The 22322-nt window shown below is 35.5% G+C and overlaps 1 protein-coding gene across 3 annotated transcripts in view; it reads left to right on the forward strand.

Annotated features, from left to right (window-relative positions):
- Positions 1-5351: 5351 nt before the first annotated feature.
- Positions 5352-22322, forward strand: part of LOC100376759 (autism susceptibility gene 2 protein homolog) — a 98322-nt gene continuing 81351 nt past the window's right edge. For all 3 annotated transcript variants that reach the window (XM_085491118.1, XM_085491120.1, XM_085491119.1), the window contains exon 1: positions 5352-5761. In XM_085491118.1, coding sequence (XP_085347244.1) covers positions 5510-5761 — 252 coding nt within the window. In that variant the 5' untranslated portion in view covers positions 5352-5509. The remainder of the gene's footprint in view (positions 5762-22322) is intronic.

The following is a 22322-nucleotide window of genomic DNA, read 5'->3' on the forward strand; positions in this document are numbered from 1 at the left end:
CTTTTCCGGTCACCACGATTGTTGTTGCCAACTATCATTTTAAAACCGCCCACAAAAGTCTCAACACGATTCTGTTACGTAAAAAGACGTAGAGGGCGCATTGCCAAGCAGATTCGTTGAAACAGACAGAAATGATTGTTCGTGAAATCGTTGGGCATTTAAAACGTAGCAACGAAACAACATAGATGATGGCAGAGAAAAACAATATCGACGCTATTGTTATATCTGTACCTACTAGTATTTGCCCCATATGAGCGCTTGACCACAAGAGGGCGCGCCAGATAGAAACTGTGTATTCAACTCCGGGACTCAACTAATTTAGGGACTGGACAAAAATTACAGGGGGCTGTTTTTTTTAAATGTGTACAAGAAAAAAAGTTCCCCTTCCCTACTGTGCGCATACAAATACCTGGCCCTATAATTTTTCATGCACAATAAATAGAATCATGGGACACTATTGTTTATGTTGTTTACAATGTTAATCTATATTTCGGTATCTATTGTTATTTTTAATCCAGAAAGTTTTGTGAGACTAGGCTTAACTGGAAATATCCCTTTGAAGGTGAACGTTTTTAATCGGATTTATCTTGAACTAAATATGCCGATTACAAAAAGACTGCCACTTCCATGCAAATAAACACCAAGTGCAATCCCTGTGATTGTAATATTTCCCTTTAAACATTCTATAATTAAAAATATTTTCATCATCAAGAAAAACAGGGATGTACATCCACCAACTGTGTTTTGACATACTTGTTGCCATTCTTCAAAAAACTGGTTTCAGAATCAATAATACACTGAACAAATATGTCACGTGTGATTCAGTCAATAGGAGACAGGCCACACTCTATTTATCAAAAGTACAATAATTTAAAGTGCTTCAGTCTCCAGAAAAAAATGCCTTGTGAAGTATGTGGTGGTTCGCCGCCCAGATCTGGAGAGCAGAATTGGTTGAATAGGCTCGCTGTTCTCACTACTTTCCTCACTCTGTGCTTCATAAGAGTTACCCAGTTCAGCCAACACTATATCATTATCATCAGTTTCATTGTGCTCATCTTCTTCACTCTCTTTGGGACTTTCATCTTCACTGCTCTCCACCTCACTTCCTTCATCTATGCTGTCACTAACATTTTGTTTTGTCTTGTGTCTTTTCTCATTACTTTTACATGTGCAATCTTTGTGCAATATAGGCATTAATCAGTTTTCACTAATTGCTTCACATCACCAAGCTTATTGCATATGATGTTTTTTTTAAAGACGTTAACTTTTTGCTTTTGCTTTAACATTAATAGTATAAATACAGAGGTACAGAAATTGCTGGACACCGTGACTCTTAGAAAAAAAATATGAAAGACAAGAATAAAAAACGTAAAATCAAGCAAAATAGACGTCTTGCAAAAGAAAACGAAGAGAAAGCAGAATGAGTGATGGAATTGCAGACGCGATGGCCAAAATAGCACCACGTGTTGATGGCGATGCCATCATAAGTGAAGATGATTTGTATTTTGAAGGATTGAATACTGTAAAAAAACCAAGATGAACAGCCTAAAACAAAACAAACTTACAAATGATGTTTATCTTGAAATTAAAGATCTTGCCCAAGTATTTGATGAAGATAGTGAAACCGAGGAGCAGACTGGGTGGCACAGAGGGCGATACTGAAAACAGTAACTTAGAGGAAAGGAGGATTCTGATTAACAATAACTTTATTGACTCTAACTCACCCCCCCCCGGGGGGGCAAATGGTTACAACAATACACATAATCACTAAAATGCTAACAAAGAATTAAAGATAAAATATATGACTAAAATAACAAACAAAACTAAAGGAAAAATAAAGCAATTGTTCTAAAAGAAAAGTTCAAGTAAGAAATAAAATTTTATGTCAGGCATGCTTATAAAATAAAGTAGAAAAGTGGGAAAAAATAAGAAAATAATAACTAATAAAAATGCACTATTTAATACAAAAAATACAGCAAAACATTTCTCTTGCATTTAGACTAATATTTTGGGGAAATTATCAAGCTCAACAATTTTGCATGTTTCGTTATGAATCCCAGCACTGACTGGCATTCTTGGCTTTGCATGTCTGCCAGTCTCTATTTTTAAGCAGTGATTACTGAGACGTTATTTACATTGTTTTTCTTTTAATTTAGCTATACCTCTTACTGTTTGCCTGGGTATTAGTCAGCACCACTTATTTTAGTATTGTGTTTGTTGAGTTTATGACTGTTATATAGTTGTTTTATTAAAGCAACAATACCTACATGAATTTGTTATATTTTATTAAAATTGGTCAATTTACACAATGTTTTATTGCATTTTTTGGATATTATAATCATTATATTTAATTCACAGAAAACAGTGACCCTGTTTTTATGTGTGCACAAAATAAAGTTACCCTCCCCCAATCGCTTACATGAAAAATATGTACCCTCCCCTTAAAAACACCCCCCTGTAATTTCTGTCCAAGACCTTATTTACTTATTTGATGAACTGTTGGTTCAAGCATCACAATATTGTATCACAGCTGGGTATTAACCAATATGAAATATTCTTTGCGGTGGGTTTTATATTGATGAAATTCCATTAGAAAATGAAATTCACGTTCAATATGACCTTGGTTGCACATGTTACAAAGATTGATCAGGGATTGATCTTTGCTAGCAATTGTTCATTTTGTTGTTGCCCGCTGGTTCATCGCATTTGTTCGATTTTGTGGGTGGATATCATCATAAGGACTCGACCACGTGGTTTAAGCCATGGCGATTTTTTCTTTAGCTTAGTGATCATCCTAAATTCGGGAGCTTTTTTATTTATACAACCACGGTTACTAGTAACCGTGATACAACTATGTTATTTTTTTTATTGAAGGCTCAAAATTCTACAGTATAAGAATGTTTAAATCACTTGATACAGATTTCAAACTACAATTCATTTACTAGTCACTAGGGTGCAAGACATTGTCCAACATTTTCAAGAATTCACCCCACGTGTTTTTAAATGTAACCATAATTTATCACGTTTATTTGCAATTACACATTCTACTAACTTAACTCGTTGTATATGGTTTGTGAATTGATTGAAAGATGATGATCTGTCCACACATCTAGAGTGTAAATATGTCTCCTAGCAACCAATAACAGAGAATTTGGTAATGTCGGCAATTATGGATCCCCAATCATAATTTTGTCTGGTGATAGTATTTTATTCAGACCAATTTAACTTCTCCGTTTGAGTACATGTGTTCAAACATTTCAACCACAGGACATTTGACAAAGAAGTGACTCAGTGTCTCCTTTTTCCAATTTAAAAAATGTGCAGTCCTTAGACTTAAAGGGCGGCAATCGTCCTGCCACGTCCTGTTCGATATGGGACTCATAGGGACGTATACAACGCGTGTAAAATACATTGTTTATTTACATGAATTTCGAACACGCGCTGCGCGACGACCACCACGCTTTAAATAGATAGCGGCATAACGTTATACATTTAGTTTTATATTTGCCATCAAATGGGTAAACTCTGCATTACCCTCTTGATGGAAGACAGTGAAGGTTGGAACTGATGGCGACCAGCTGATGATTGCTGATTCTAAACCGAAAGCACATTCGCAGTTCAGTAGATTGAGCCATTGGTGACTTCAATTTATTGCGAAGTGATTCTAGAAACTTTTATTTTTCATTTATTTATCGCAAAAACCTGGTTTTGTTGTGTGTTTTTCCAATTAGAGATGTAAACCTCAAAGACTAATAATATTGTCTGTTAACATCTTATTATACCGTTCTTGCAAGTCGCGTTCTCCAGTGACGAACCACTTCTATGACGTAATTAGCCTCGGTGAAACTGGATGGCCGTTAGCACAACGTACGTAGTCAATAAACAATACTCAACACAAATTATTTAAAAATCCATACAACATGCCCCAAAGAGTATTTTCAGTGAAAATTAATTACAGCTAAAATTATGTATTTTACAGTAACATGTGGAACACAAATTTTGTCAAAAACCATCAACCAAAATGTCTTAAGTTTATGGTGTTAACAGTGACTACCTTGTAAGAAAAACATTTTGAGTCTGTAAGAGAAGACTAGCATTTCGTGTAGTTAAAACTGATTTACATAAATGTACGTTTTTTTTTGTGTTGTGTTTTTTGATACGTGGATTTCTATATTAAAATTTTAGTGGTGTGGCAGTCATGTGACTAATATCTCAGCAACGCTCCTGGGAACTTATAACTGGTTGCTAATATATGGAACGTCAGTGGCGGATCCAGAGGGGGGGGGCATGCCCCCCAAACGCATGACGATTCATATCATCTGGATTACGCATAGCTTCTCTGTGATTTTCGCTCCGTAATGTTAAGCGAAGCTTGTCCCCCTCCCAAATACATTTTGTTGAATCCGCCACTGTGGAACGTAGAGAGATGTGGGCGAGATGTAGGCGTGATTATGCCATTTAATATCCGGACCGTGCTTACTACAAACAAAAAAGCAACCAAACAAATGTAACGACTTGTAGGCGTGCTTGGTATATTGTGGGATTCAGTATCCGGACCTTGTTTACTACGAACAGAAAAAAACAAACTAAGAAATGCAACGACATGTAGGCGTGCGTTCGATATAATACAGCAAGTTGAGTATCCGCTTTTTCGTTCACTGTAAACAAGTTTTTTTGTTTTGTTTTTTTAATGTGGATTATTGTTTGGAAATTCGCATACTCGAGAGAGCACGTGACAGAAGCCTGGTGTATTATAAAATGTACAAGTTTACAACACATGTTTTCATATGATAGACATGTTCGTATTAATAATATTTATTAGACACAACACGTTTCCTATGGTGATCAGCTGAAATGTCACAGCGATGTGTTTCTTAAATTTGATTATTGGCAGTCGATATTCATAATCTCTTCAGCAGGTCACACAACTCAAAAGCATGTTTGCTTTCATTTTTTTAATACATTACTGTTTTGACTAGACCAAATACAACCGAAATCATGCGAATACCTCTCAATGTAATAATAGTGGTGTTCGAAAGAAAAAAAGGTCTACTATATCACAATTAAATTTAAATGCTCAAAGCGATCATTCTCGGAGAACAGCGACCTCTAGAGATTTTGTTATCTTTCCCGTGTTTGGTACTGGTTTCGCAAATATTGGTTTTCGATGCAAAGAACAATTATCGGGTTAAAAGGAACTAGAATAAATGATGTCAACGAAATATTAAATATGTATCGCCCAACTGGTTTACCTCAGTGCACTATTATAGTGCGTTGTATGTTGGTTCTATATTCCGGCGGAAGCACACACCGACCCACTTCTCGAGTTCATGTATCTCTCCGCACTCAGGGTCGGGATATCGACTAACTAAAGGATCATGCTGGTTCGAGGACTTGCTCGGTTTTCCACCGAATTATCATAGTTATTTACGATTTTTCTCACAAATTCCCCTCTAGTATCGGGGTGTTGGTTACAGATCAGTTCATGTATCGTTTTGGGCGGGTTTAGATGGAAAACGACGCTAAACAGAGGTCGCAACGACACAAGAGACGAGAGAGAGCTGCTGAAATGAAACAGCAGCAACAACACAACCATAATAATGACATCGGGAGTGGGGACGACGATGAAAGACCACCGTCACTGAGAGATCGGGAGAGGTCAAGACCACGGCATAAGCGCAGACGGAGTTCAAGTTCACACGAGGAAGACATAATAGACGGTTTCGCCATATCCAGCTTTGCATCCTTGGGCCATTTAGAGGTACGTGGAGAGTTAACAATATTGTCTTTGTGGATAGGGAGGCGATGATCGCGTCCCCCCGTCCAGCCGCTCAGCTGATCGTTACTTTATCTGACCATACCTTTCGACACATGTTCATTTTAATCACCGTTTTGTAAAGCCGTACATCAAATATGTTGCATTTTCATAGATATTCAATCAAATAATATTTACTTGTCCGATCCGAGCGAACAGTTCATAATCCCCCAATGTCGCCCGATTATTATTACCGTAGCTTTCAATTGTATCTCTCACATTTCCGGTGCCGGAACCGAGCCGTTTAGTGTTTTGTCATGTTTATAAGTGCGGCCGTTGAAAATATGAAATGTTTATGTTAATGTGTTGTACATATTTTTGACAAAAATACGTACATATGTGTAGACGTTTTAAAATTAATTGGGATCAAGAGTATGAATATGACAACAAATATGGCTGCCAACGTATGTATCCAATCGCCTTGCAGGATATGATCACAGAAGCATAACCAGTAGACTGATCTCAATTAACGATATTCTCACAGTTGGCCTTGTAATTTATGTCATTTATTCAGTAAATAAATATTTCTTATGGTCTGGAATTGTTTGCTTAGAAAACATCAAAATAATATAATTCTTAAAATGAATTAAAAAAAAAAATATCAACTAGATCATATGTTATAATGTTAAGTTAAAACTGCAGAGACAGTCATAATAATAGCCTCCCTAACAGGCGTTTGTCTTGTTGACCTCTGGTGAGTTCATCTCATTGGAGTGGACTGTCCTGTATTATATCTCATTAAATTGTTCTGTGTTGTTATCCGTGTGTACTAACTTGGGGTCAGAGGTTAAAAATAACAAGTGCACAACACATAGGATTGCTGGTGCATAATATATTTATGTGTATTCAGATGCTTTACTGGTGTGTTTAAGCATGTACAAACCATGCATAAGTTTTGAAAAGGGATTCCTTCTATGGTTTTGAGTTTTTTGTCTTAATATCTACAAAACTGAATGGATTTCAGATTTTTTTTTCAAGATAGGCTCTGATTGCAAAAAAGACTTGTTATTTTCTTCAATCAGTAAAAATGTGTTTTTAAGATTGCTGGCATAATTGCAAAACAATTGTATTATTGTAAAATCATCCAAATTGGTCCATACACGTGCAACAAGTTCAGCGTGTAAACGTGGACAATATGCGCGACATGTAGCGTGGGAAGCAGTTAACAAATAGGTCAATCCTCACCTGCGTTTGTTGACCGCCTGTCAAAATCATATATTAGATCATACATCATAGATAATAATAATAATATTAACAAAGGACTTAATTAGTCCAGTCCTCATGCAGAATTTCATGAAGCAAATAATGTTTTTACACACATATGCGCTGTACAGGAGCCAATATTGAATGATGATTGTTGTGCTCTGTGAAATGGAAGTATACTGAATCAGAGAACTACAACAATAAGGCCTATGACTGAAGCAGATGAGGTTGACATTATTAACACTGCTAAAAACCATGTGCATCAAAAAAGTTCTATACTATAGTATGTGTGTCTACATCTGAAAACTAAGCTGAAGCGCATCACGCTGCATCTGCAGAATGGAAAAAAAAAACATGTCATTTTGACCATTATTGCATGCATGTCATTGTGCTGTGCCCAAACTCTCGCATCTCATGAATATCTAATAGCAAAGGCTGTCATGCAGAATGAACCAGTCAGTCTAGATTATGCATGTACATGTATACCATCATTTCACAATCGCATCACAGATTTATAAAAAAAAATAATCACCAAGACTAGACCCAGATCTAGATCCCCCCTCCTCTGCTGACATACAATATTGCTTCTAAATTCCAAATTAACAACACTGATTTAATAAAAAATATTACTACACAATATGACAATTCTGAAATATGCTCTAATAATTATTTGAAATTATTATCGTTATAATTGTAAACATCATTGATACAAGAAACTGACATACCCCCCCCAATGTCATAATAGTTTTACATACTTCTGTTGCTTACATGTAAATTGATGAAATCAGTTAATCAGTGAAATATACACAGTGTTAAAACTGTTATTTAATGTCAAGTACCTTTAACCTTTTCACCACCAGTTTCCCCTTTTCATCACAAATTCACAAAATAGTCCCGTTTATAGTTTGTAGTTTCCTTCAGAAGATTGAAACAAAAATAGGCAAATTTTATGAGTAAAAACGGAAAATTGACTAAAATTTCGTCTGTTTGCTCCAAAATTAGAATTCATTTCCAAAAATATTGAAGAACATAAGAAAAAAAAAAGGACTGAAAAATTTGGATGAGAAAGTCTGGTGGTGAAAAGTTCATATTGTAGTCAGATGACAGTTCCGTACTGGGTGAATTAACTCATTAATAATACTTTGTATATATTTCTGTGCTTGGCATTAGTTTAGAACATGTCACTGTTGTCTTCTGATCTGTGCCATAACTGTGCATTCTTGCAGCACAGAAACCATATCTGTTTGTATGTGTAGAAGTTACTCAAGGTTATTGCAAAATCTTATTGATAAAATGAATGACTTGTCCAGTGGCTTTGTCCTCTTGCATAGTCCCCCAGGTTATGCTTCTATCTGTTTCTTTGGTGGCCAATCCAAGGCGTGGTTTGAACTTGGCATCTATCAATATGGGTCCAGTGTAACAACCACTGCACCAGTGGTGGTTGATTGGACTTTGCTATATCCCAGGAAACCCAAATTTAAAGAAAAGAATTTCTAAAATTGCCTTAGACCACAGAGAAACTGTCCGTAGACTGATTGAAATCGTGAAGAAATAATTTGACTGTTTTGAAGGGCAACATTGCATTCAGGTGAGATGTCTAGCATTCGGATTTGCCTTCATGAATTATTCGTCCTGAAATGTGATCCAGATGTAATATGACAGGGCAGTCTCTACTTTTAATCATCACAATACTATGGCAGGTATAGTGTGGGATATTCAAAACCATCCTATCATTTAGGTCCTTTTGTGACATATGGTCAGAAGTTTTCATCCTACTTAACATGGTACCTGCTGTGGTTTTTCCGTCAAGGCCATGGCGATGCTTGGAGGCTTTCTGCAGGCAATGGGTTAATAGCATTTAGTAACACATCCTGGATGAATGTGCCATGAATCATGTTTATATGGGACTTAGCAGAAACCCTTGGGGTCTGGTCTAAGGGTGCCTGTGTATATATCGGGCTTAATACTAGTCTGTGTACAATAGTGCTTGATGAATGAGTAAGTGAATACAATGTTCAGAGTAGATAACTAAAGCATCTGCAAATGAGGTAAAGTCTGTAATAAATGGCCACATTGTGATTCAGTCTGCCGGGATTTTTTATGGTTGCATACATGTGACTTACCTGAATTCCACAGTTACCATAGCGATAAATTCAATTTAGAAATGATTTTGAAATCATTTGATCTAACTGATCTCATTGTTTGGGGAAACAGAAGTACATGTTTAATATAATTTTAATCCAATTACTAATAAGAATACTCGATTAGTTTTCCTAGTCAAATAACCAGTCAACTTGTATATTAATAAAGCACTAGTTACTTCCTCCGTTGAGTTAGGTATCAAGTTTTCAACAAACAGGCAAATCAAGTAATTGTGAATTGATCGTGTTGACAGAAGCAAAAGGTGGTGTTGCTTGATTCTTAAGTTTTGCAGGTCCAGTGATGAAAATTAAAAAAACAAAATGTGAAAGCCTGCTGGGCTAACAGCTTAGAAAAAAAAAAGCTGGTAGTACAATGATAATACTGGGTAATTTTAGTAGATACCATGCAAAAGTATGAATTGGAATAAATAAATATATAAATAAATGTTTTATTGTGTACGGCACTAATAGTTTTGAAGACTACCGTACACACTGGGTGCTTTTCACTATACAGTATTACATTATACATGTATATGTCTGTGGTTAGTACTACACACTAGATACCTTATACTATACAGTATTACATTATACATGTATATGTCTGTGGTTAGTGCTACACACTAGATACCTTATACTATACAGTATTACATTATACATGTATATGTCTGTGGTTAGTACTACACACTAGATACCTTATACTATACAGTATTACATTATACATGTATATGTCTGTGGTTAGTACTACACACTAGATACCTTATACTATACAGTATTACATTATACATGTATCTGTCTGTGGTTAGTGCTACACACTAAATACCTTATACTATACAGTATTACATTATACATGTATCTGTCTGTGGTTAGTACTACACACTAGATACCTTACGCTATACAGTATTACATTATACATGTATCTGTCTGTGGTTAGTACTACACACTAGATACCTTACGCTATACAGTATTACATTATACATGTATCTGTCTGTGGTTAGTGCTACACACTAGATACCTTATACTATACAGTATTACATTATACATGTATCTGTCTGTGGTTAGTACTACACACTAGATACCTTATACTATACAGTATTACATTATACATGTATATGTCTGTGGTTAGTACTACACACTAGATACCTTATACTATACAGTATTACATTATACATGTATATGTCTGTGGTTAGTACTACACACTAGATACCTTATACTATACAGTATTACATTATACATGTATATGTCTGTGGTTAGTACTACACACTAGATACCTTACACTATACAGTATTACATTATACATGTATCTGTCTGTGGTTAGTACTACACACTAGATACCTTACACTATACAGTATTACATTATACATGTATATGTCTGTGGTTAGTACTACACACTAGATACCTTACACTATACAGTATTACATTATACATGTATATGTCTGTGGTTAGTACTACACACTAGATACCTTACACTATACAGTATTACATTATACATGTATATGTCTGTGGTTAGTACTACACACTAGATACCTTACACTATACAGTATTACATTATACATGTATATGTCTGTGGTTAGTACTACACACTAGATACCTTACACTATACAGTATTACATTATACATGTATATGTCTGTGGTTAGTACTACACACTAGATACCTTAGACTATACAGTATTACATTATACATGTATCTGTCTGTGGTTAGTACTACACACTAGATACCTTACACTATACAGTATTACATTATACATGTATATGTCTGTGGTTAGTACTACACACTAGATACCTTAGACTATACAGTATTACATTATACATGTATCTGTCTGTGGTTAGTACTACACACTAGAATAAATACTGTACTCCCCCGATCATAAGCCCAGGGGCCTCAACATGTAAAAACGGGGAAAGTAAGAGGTGGACTTATACTCGAGGACCACCTCAGGAAATATGATTTTTTGGGGGCTTTAACTCTGTTAGTGTAACCATCCTACCACCCACGCAAAATTGTCCAAATTACATCTTTCATTCACCATGCCGGGCTGGGGGAAATATTACGTCTTTTTGAAGTAAAAATGGATAGGGTCTGAAGGAATTTCAGGGAAAACAGTCAAAGGCGAGATCTTCTTGTTGTGGAATGTTTTCACAAATTCTCAATGCGAAGCAATGATGTTTTTCAGCATGATTTGATCTGAAAAGATTATCCTTTGACCTAATAGGTGATGTTTTTTTTTCTTAACCAATCAAAATGCTATGTCGCACTGATGAATTTTTGTGATTATTGACGATTTAATTTTTTGAGACAATGAGGAATTGAATTACTGTGATGTTAAAATGTGATCTGTTAAAATCTGGTGATTCTCATGTCGAAGTATAGTTTACTTATTCACACCTCATTAATGATAGTCTCAATGGACACGATTATTCTGAAAAGTAAAATGATGTCCAATGACCAGGTTGTACAACTTGACATTTTTGGCGTTTTGAAAGCTACTACTCAGTATTGTAACATCAGGGTTCATTCTAAGTAAATAACAGATAGAAAGGGTATAAACCACGTTGAGTATGTTCGCCATGCACTCATAAAAGCACGGGCCAATCTACTTTACAATCACAATTTTTATACAATGAAGCACACTTTTTACATATATAATATTTTAATAAATGTCGTTGACGCCCGGTAAAAACGCCTTGGGCCTGTAATCGGGGATACCCTCAACTGTTAAATGTCTAAAAATAGTGAAATGGGCTCATGCTCCGGGAGGGGCTTATGATCGGGAAGGTATGGTAATAATAATGACATGACATGTTTTCTCAGATAAGTTTATTCAAAAGAACAATATTTCATTTTTAAAAAAAAAAACTATAGTATAGCTTATGGAAAGGCAAAGCAAAATGATAAATATAAAATTTTGTATCACACCGCTGTCCTAAGCACCAAATTTTAATTAACAATAGGTGCATCTATAGTGAAATATTGGTACACCAAACACATGCACTCTCATTCTTGAATGGGGATACCCTAAATCTTTATATCAACACAGTGCCAGCTGTGGCTGTGTTGTCAATTGCAATGGTGGCAATTATAAATAAAAAGTAAGACTGGCTATGTCAAATTCAAGTTTGCATTTTCTGTTGCCGAAATTTGTTTGACTGTATTCTGAAATTCACGTCTTACTTTTTCTGGGGAGTCTAAGGAGTCGATGAATAATTCATGAGCCATATGTGAAAATGAAGCTGATGATTTGTTCATTCCAGCTGTTGTTAAAGCGGGAGAGTCGTCTCCTGCTCATGCGTCAGACGGCCATAGCGTGCCATTGTTTACAAACAAACATCTACCCATGAGACTTTACGTTTTTAGCGTGTTATCGTCGCTTGGGTGACTCAGGTGACAACCCTCTCGCTTTAAAAAATTTTTATGAAGACTATGTTCTCACTTCTTTGTAATGTTATTTTTAAGACCCTCTAACTCACGGTTTGAAAATTAAACAGGGCACGCCAATGTGAAGTGAGCGTGGCACATTTGTAACGTGCATCATTGGCAAGGATGTTGAAAAATGGAAACCAAAAAATCTATTAATCTACATATTATTACATATGCATAATATATATTTATTATTACAAAATGAATAGGAATTTTGAAGAGCTATTATTAAGTAAACGTCAGCACGTACAATCAGCTGATTTTAGCTGCACGATTCTCAAGCGGCGACATCAGTTGTTTACAAGTAATGACCGCGTCCAGAAAAAGACGTAACAAGTTTGTTTATTTATTTCCCCAAATAGATACATACATGCTTTATTAGCTCCGCTGTCGACTTTGTCGAGCGGAGCTTATCATATGAGTGATTGTCCGTCGTCGTTGTCGTCTGTGTCAATGTTTTACTTTTTCGAATTCTTCTTGAAAACTACAAGCCTGAATGCTTTGATACTTGGTGTATATGTACCTTGGGTAGACCTCTCTCAGATTTGTTCATTTCATGATGATATCTTCAATTCTCTAATTTTGGTGAATATTTTTGTCATTTTTAGTAAAAAGTGATATTTTCGACTTCTTGTTGAAAACCGCAAGTGCAATTGCTTTGATATTACATATATAGGTACTACATGTGGACTTCTCTCAGATTTGTTCATTTTGTAATGATATCTTTAATTCTCTAATTTTGGTGAATATTTTTGTCATTTTTGGTAAAAAGTGATATTTTCGACTTCTTGTTGAAAACCGCAAGTCCAATTGCTTTGATATTACATATATAGGTACTACATGTGGACCTCTCTCAGATTTGTTCATTTTGTAATGATATCTTTAATTCTCTAATTTTGGTGAATATTTTTGTAATTTTTGGTAAAAAGTGATATTTTCGATTTCTTGTTGAAAACCGCAAGTCCAATTGCTTTGATATTACATATATAGGTACTACATGTGGACCTCTCTCAGATTTGTTCATTTTGTAATGATATCTTTAATTCTCTAATTTCGGTGAATATTTTTGTAATTTTTGGTAAAAAGTGATATTTTCGACTTCTTGTTGAAAACCGCAAGTCCAATTGCTTTGATATTACAAATATAGGTACTACATGTGGACCTCTCTCAGATTTGTTCATTTCATAATGATATCTTTAATTCTCTAATTTTGATGAATATTTTTGTAATTTTTGGTAAAAAGTGATATTTTCGACTTCTTGTTGAAAACCGCAAGTCCAATTGCTTTGATATATATTATACATATAGGTACTACATGTGGACCTCGCTCAGATTTGTTCATTTTCTAATGATATCTTCTGTTCTTTAATTGCCATGTGCATTGCTAACAGCGGAGCTATCTCAGCCGACAGGCTGCTTGTTTAATTTTTAGCAAAAATTTATATTTATGATTTATATTTATTTGGACGAAGCACAAACGTCGTCGAACATTCCGGAGGGGGTGAAATGGAAGAGCATCGCCAGGCGATGGACGCGAGGCTTTTTGGCATCGACCGCAAACGTATCCGTGTCCACCCATTGGTTGGCCACGTAGAGGTCAAAATACGCGTTCTATTTTTTCGCGTTAAGTTTGGCTCTTCCGTTTCATCCCCTCCGGAATGTTCTACTTTCGCAGCCTAATCGCAGGTTTTTCAAAAAAACGTCGAAAAAACACAAGAAAAACTGCGAACTCGGCAAATTTGTTTGCACAACTTCCCTTTATAATATACACCCAGCGACACCGATGCCAGCTGACTGTGGTTTTAACCATAGACCTTACATTTAACGAATGGTTTTACTGATAACGATTTTATATATTTGACGTCACCCTGGCAGTAAAAATATGGGTACAGTAATGCACTTTTCTAGGCCACATGTTCATTTTTAATCGTGTTGAAAAAACTTGTAACTTTTTGTTTGGTGGTGTTATCACCTCAAGGTGACCTGCTACGATAACAAACCGGAATTTTCACAGTTGCACCTTAAAACAATGAACCAGTTACCCTGAGCACGATGAATCATCTTCGGAAGACAATGAGTGTAGGCCTGTTTTGTAAGCAATTATTTGTCTGGGACCATGCAGGGCGCACAGGAAATATAACAGGGCGCTGACAATTTAAACAGGGCGCCAATTTCAGATAACAGGGCGCGGCGCCCTGTAAAAACCCCTTGTGGAGAACCCTGAGTTATTGTAATGTAATCATGCTTCCAAAATTACTATTTGTTATGCTGACACAGGATTTCATTTAGTTTTCACTGCAAACATTTTTCGTGATTTTATGTCATTCATGAAGTCAAAATATCGATAAATTCATTAACACTCCATATGATGTACCGCTAGTAATGTCAATGTTGATCAATCCCAGAGTAATGTTAACTGGTACAAAATGTCATGATTTTTACTGATATTAGAATTTTGTCTCGCGGATTACAGTATTTTGAATGCAAGCGTTTCTTATAAGATGTTTGAGTTTAAAAAAATTAAATAGCTCCCTCACATGGCCTAATTGGGCAAGGATAACATTTGTAATACTGTTAAATACTTTATTTTCGCTTGGAATTAATTTTCACTATTTTTGCTGAAGGCATGATTAAGTGAAAATAAATTCAAGCGAAAATACCTTATTCCTATATTTTATGTTCAATAAATTCCATACAAAACGCCCAAAAAGTCTTTTCAGCGAAAAATTAATTCCAGCTAAAATAAAGTATTTTACAGTAGTCAACCTTTTCCCCCCTGTACACGTACATGTATTGTACTTGCCATCATTTGTGCTGAAAAATATTTGCTACTGGGTCACCTGCGTCACGTTGTTTTTTACTGACGTACATGTGTGTGTATGCTAATATAGTAAAGACTTTTTTCCTACTTCACCATTGACTATCCAGTGTGAACACAGCGCAATGCATTCTGGGTGATGGTACGTCACGATGGATGCCAGAACTCATCTGTCTTGTCAACGGCAACAGTGTGTCTGACATATTTGGTTATAAAGAATTCTATTCAGTATAGACACCATAGAATATGTTGATGTTTTCTTATGTGAATAGCCATTCTAAAATTAGTCCCATGTATGGGCGTTATTTGACATGTCTGTGCATGTTGTGGATATACGAATAATCGGCAATTATTAATTAGATTTTAAAACTGGCACCAAGCATACAACCCCAGGTTCAACCTGTAGTCTTTTACTATCCAGGCTGTTCCTGGGTGGCCCAATCGAATTCCCCACTTTCTTGACCTACTTGAGAGCTTTTGTTATGCTAGTCAGTATATATATTAAAGCTATTTGTAGTCTTGATTTTGCTGCTGGAAGTATGCATGTATGACATGCGCATGGAATTGTGGGACTTACGAGAAGTTAAACTACATTGATTGGAATTGTTATTTTGGTGATTATTTATTAAATCCGAAGACTTTAAGATTGAGGGGTAGAGGTGAATTGAGTTGCCTTAAGTTTAAACATACAAGTGCATAATGAGCATTTTGAGTAATCTTCCCAGATGCTCGTAGATTTGCTTCTAGTGAGGATTGCATAGTTTGTAACTACCCTAATTTGTGTACTTACTGTGGTGGAAAACGTGTCAACATTTTTTGGAAACAGACTCAGGAGAAAACAGAAAAGATTTAATTACGACTGTCGCTTATTAAACTCTGCAATAGTGAAATCACCTCACTGTTATGTTTAAAAGGGTGAAAACTATTCATGAATCGGGTATGAATATATAATTATTTAAAGTTAAATATTAAAGTATATATATTCTCATTTTGACTTTATTTTCAAAATTTCTGTGTTTAGCATGGATGTCTTTACTCTTTGACAGTGCTCATGTGTTTGGCAAATCCCTCTCAACACAGGATAATTTTTAAAGGCAAAAAGTGTTCATCTCTTCCTGTGTAAACATCTCCTGTCATAATTGTGTACATTTGTCTGTTTGTTTTCTAGATTAAAAAGTTTAAAGTGCATTTGCTACAATCCCCAAGATTGCATCAGTGTGTTTGTGGGAAGTGTAATTTAAATGGCATGTCCATCATTTTACTTTATACAGACATTACCCTGGGATCTGTGAATTATTTGTGCTAACATCTTACAAAATTGTTGTCTACTCTGAAAAGATGTGTTGAATAAAATTTTGAATAAAACTTGTGATTGCGAGTGATTTTGCTGACTTGTTTTCTATGGCTGTTTAATTAAAACTCTCGTCAATTTTTAGGCAAGAATTATGCTTTAATTAACTAAAATCAAAATTATGAATATTCATGATTGAATACAACTGTGAAAAATAAAGCACTCCATGTGAATATTGTTCGAAAAAAGAGTCGCTATGGAGTGTGGATTGCATACTATATTCTGGTTGCTTTGGTGCGTGGTAGTTTTGGCTAACATTTACGTCCCAAAGTTTTTATGGCCATGCTTTTATGGTGTTCGCAAACCATTTTATAAAGGAAAAAAAAAATAGCATACTAATATATACAAGATAAAAAAATAAACATGAGGTGTGTGTGCTGCGCAAACTAGATGAGTCTTCTATTTGCGTAGTGTATGGCCAGAGAATTCTGGGTAATAACTCTGTGGACAAACTTCCCACTTTCTGTTCCCTTCTGCTGTGGCACATACGTGATAAAAGAACATGTAGCATTACTAGTCAATTCTATTTACAGGTGGAAATGAGAGATTTAGGAGAAAACAAATATATGCACTCATGCTTTGTAAAATTGTTTTGGATATCTTTGTGTGTCGCTGAAGACCACATACAACAAGTTGTTTCACTGCATGTGTACAAACAGTACATGTACTGACTGACCTGCTCACTCAGGTAGTTTCACTTGATTAACAACTGACAAATTGTCTGAATCTTGTTAATTTAGTTTCTTGTGTCACGGAGGTTTCATTTTTGTTTAACCTCTCGTTGACATGATTCTATGTGATATTATTCACTTAGAGAGCAATGTTTCACGACATGCTCTTCTATATCGAAGCTTTTAAATAATCGTCATAGATACAAGTACAAAACAACTGATAGCGTGCCTGAGAGAGAGGCAGCCCCCATGGTGATGAATACTGCCGACGATGACACGATGACACATGGAGACGGAGTAGATGTGCAAAAATGTAATTGATTATGAAGATTTGCTTGGTTGATCTGTACTAACAGTTTGGATTCTACTCTCACATACGTCATCTAACGTTAGTGAAGTGTGACGACAGATGTTGCCGCCATGACCTTTGTGTCTTGGCAGCAATGTGAATATTCAATTTAATCAATACATATTTTGTGGTGTCGTTTTTCGCATACAAAATTGAGCAGTCGCAAAGGTTTGACTTGTAGCTAATTCAGTTTCATCATTAATCAGTTTATTCATCTGAAATGAAATTCAAATTTCAAATTCTAGTAAATGAACTATATGAAGAATCGCAAACTTTTTCTATGCTTGTTTGAAAAATTAATTATTATTCCATCAAATTGTCTTTGATAGTGGAAGGGAGTGTCTGAAAATTAGAGATACCTGAATAATATTTATTAAGATCAGTTCAAAAATAAACCCACATATTTACATTATATTTTTTCGAAAAATTTCATCACGTATTTTTATTTAATAAGAATTTCTTTGATTGAAAATCAAATGATAGCAAAGTATACATTAAAATGCTATACTAAGATCTAGACATGAGAACGATTTTACTAATAATAATTTTTGTTGTTGAAAATTCGTACTACATGTTGCTTTACCGCAGTTATGTTAATAAACCTCAAATCAACTGAAAATTTTAAAAAAGGGTAGACACATTCAGAGTTTTTGAAAATGATGATTGATTATTAGGGGCCCAAGCCCAAAGGGCGAGGCCCCTATTCTTATTGTTCGGTTTTTTCTTCTTTCTTCTTCTTTCTTCCACAACTTCTTTCGTCAAGCCGTTTGAGAAAACTGCTGAACTGAATAGTCTGAAAATGCTCTCTACTGATAGTCCCTAATGTGAACTGGTGCAACATGCTTTCAGAATTTCGATTGGTCAATTAGTTTGGCAGCCATGTTGAAATGAAATAAAACCGGAAGTGGCTGTTTGACCACTTTCTGAGGGTCTAGGCGTCTAGATTTTTTTATGGTATATAGTACAACTCATGTGTAATAGATATCAGCAATAAAAACTTTAGCGGTCATGTGACTTTTCCCGCCATTCTGTTTTTCCTAAAAACGGCAAAAAACACTAAAAAATCTTCTTCTTCAGAACCACCAAGCAGAATGCTATCATATGTAGTATTAAGCTTCTATATATGAAGCCCATTTACGTTTGAAAAAAATGTTATGATTGGTCACATGGTTTGGCCGCCATTTTGGGTTTCTTCTAAACAGGAAGTAGTTTTTTACTCATGCCACACTTGAGGGATTACGTTCAATATTGCTGCATGGCATCAGTATATCAAACTCTTTCAGAAATCTAAAAAAGATTTCAGATCAGTCACATGGTTTGCCCGCCATCTTGGATTTTTGGCAAAATTGACCAAAAGTTTGGGCATTTGTTTCTCAGAGGTGATTCAACCAATTAACTGCTGGTTTTGAATATAACATGCCTGAACATTGCTACATGTGAGAAAAATAATATATTTTCGATAAGTCACGTGGTTTGGCCGCCATCTTGGATTTTGTGAAAATGAAACTTGTGCAATTACATGTGTTGTATTGGTCAGATTTGGCTAAAATTGTGTATGTCAATTCTACTCAAAAGTCGCATTCTTTTCCCTGAATATCACATGGCTAGGTCGTGTGGCTACGCGCCCATGGGGTGGGGGCTTCTAACCTCATTAATATGCATAACCATTATATCTTAAACACTGTTGCAGTTAGGAAGATGAATCCTGTGTTATTATGACAACAGTGAACAAGAGATTTGATTAAAATAACAGATGACCATATATGGTCATGTGAACTCATTAATATGCATAACCATTATATCTTAAACACTGTTGGAGTTGGGAAGATGAATCCTGTGTTATTATGACAACAGTGAACAAGAGATTTGATTAAAATAACAGATGACCATATATGGTCATGTGAACTCATTAATATGAATAGCAGTCATATCTGAAACACTGTCGCAGAGCTGGACATGTAACTAGTGTCATTATGAAGACATTGAATGAAAGATGTAACTGACATTAGAAATGGCTATATATGATTATGTAATCTCATTATTGTGCATAAGAACATGGCTCATTATATATCCTGAAAACCCTATTTCGATAACCAAACCACGTAAATACATGGTACCAATTTCATTTCGACCTCTTGTTACTGATAATACAAGCTACCTGATTGTCTAACATGTGACCACATTAATTATGAAACAGAATCTTGTCAGCTTGGGCCCCGGTGACGCCGCTTGCGGCTTTAATTAGGGGCCCAAGCCTGAAGGGCGAGGCCCCTATTCTTATTGTCCGGTTTTTTCTTCTTTCTTCTTTCTTTCTTTCTTCCGTAACTTTTTTCGTCAAGCCGTTTGAGAAAACCGCTGAACGGAATGGTCTGGTAATGTTCTATACTGATAGTCCCTAATGTGAACTGGTGTAACATGATTTCAGAATTTTGATTGGTCAATTAGTTTGGCAGCCATATTGGATTGAATTAAAACCGGAAGTGGCTGTTTGACCACTTTCTGAGGGTCTAGGTGTCTAGATTTTTTTATGGTATATAGTACAAGTCATGTGTAATAAATATCAGCAATAAAAACTTTAGCGGTCATGTGACTTTTCCCGCCATTTTGTTTTTCCTAAAAACGGCAAAAAACACTTAAAAATCTTCTTCTTCAGAACCACCAAGTAGAATGCTCTCATATGTAGTATTTAGCTTCTATATATGAATCCCATTTACGTTTGAACATTTTTTTACGATTGGTCACGTGGTTTGGCCACCATTTTGGATTTCTTCTAAACAGGAAGTAGTTTTTTACTCTGGCAACACTTGAGGGATTATTTTCAGTTTTGCTTCATGGCATCTGTGTATCAAACCCTTTCAGAAATCTAAAAAATAATTCAGATCAGTCACATGGTTTGGCCGCCATTTTGGATTTTAAGCAAAATTGACAAAAAGTTTGGGTATTTGTTTCTCAGAGACGATTCAACCAATCTACTAGATGTTTTTATATTTACCATGCCTGCCCTTAGCTCCTTATGAGAAAAATAATATTATGTTGATCAGTCACATGGTTTGGCCGCCATCTTGGATTTTGTGAAAATAGATATTATGCAACTACATGTTTTGTATTAGTCTGATTTCTTTCAAATTTTGTATGTGCATTTGTGTCATTAGATGCATCATTTTGCCACAATAGCACACTGCTTGGCCACGTGGCTGGGCACCCATGGGGTGGGGGTTTCTAACCTCATCAATATGCATAACTGTTATAACTTAAGCGCTGTTGTAGTTAGGATGATGAATCCTGTGTTATTATGACAACAGTGAACAAGATATTTGATTAAAATAACAGATGACCATATATGGTCATGTGAACTCATTAGTATACATAACCATTATATCCTAAACACTGTTGCATTTAGGAAGATGAATCCTGTGTTATTATGACAACAGTGAACAAGAGATTTAATTAAAATAACAGATGACCATATATGGTCATGTGAACTCATTAATATGCATAACCATTATATCTTAAACACTGTTGCAGTTAGGAAGATGAATCCTGTGTTATTATGACAACAGTGAACAAGAGATTTGATTAAAATAACAGATGACCATATATGGTCATGTAAACTCATTAATATGCATAGCAGTCATATCTGAAACACTGTCGCAGAGCAGGACATGTAACTAGTGTCATTATGAAGACATTGAATGAAAGATGTAACTGACATTAGAAATGGCTATATATGATTATGTAATCTCATTATTGTGCATAAGAACATGGCTCATTATATATCCTGAAAATCATACATGTATTTCGATAACCAAACCAGGTAAATACATGGTACCAACTTCATTTCGACCTCATGTTACTGATAATTCAAGCTACCAGATTGTATAACATGTGACCTCATTAATTATGAAACAGAATCTTATCAGCTTGGGCCCCGGTGACGCCGCTTGCGGCTTTAATTAGGGGCCCAAGCCCAAAGGGCGAGGCCCCTATTATTATCGTTCAGTTTTTTCTTTCTTTCTTTCTTTCTTTCTTCCGTAACTTTTTTCGTCGAGCCGTTTGAGAAAACTGCTGAACCAAATAGTTTGAAAATGCTCTATAATGATAGGCTCTACTATGAACTGGTGCAACATGCTTTCAGAATTTTGATTGGCCAATTAGTTTGGCAGCCATATTGGATTGAAATAAAACCGGAAGTGGCTGTTTGACCACTTTCTGAGGGTCTAGGTGTCTAGATTTTTTTTATGGTATATAGTACAACTCATGTGTAATAAATATCAGCAATAAAAACTTTAGCGGTCATGTGACTTTTCCCGCCATTTTGTTTTTCCTAAAAACGGCAAAAAACACTTAAAAATCTTCTTCTTCAGAACCACCAAGTAGAATGCTCTCATGTGTTGTATTTAGCTTCTATATATGAATCCGATTTAGGTTTGAAAAAATGTTTACGATTGGTCACGTGGTTTGGCCACCATTTTGGATTTCTTCTAAACAGGAAGTAGTTTTTTACTCTGGCAACACTTGAGGGATTATTTTCAATTTTGCTTCATGGCATCTGTATATCA

The sequence above is a fragment of the Saccoglossus kowalevskii genome, chromosome 16, assembly GCF_978046115.1.
Source record: "Saccoglossus kowalevskii chromosome 16, keSacKowa6.1, whole genome shotgun sequence".
Taxonomy (NCBI): Eukaryota; Metazoa; Hemichordata; class Enteropneusta; family Harrimaniidae; genus Saccoglossus; species Saccoglossus kowalevskii.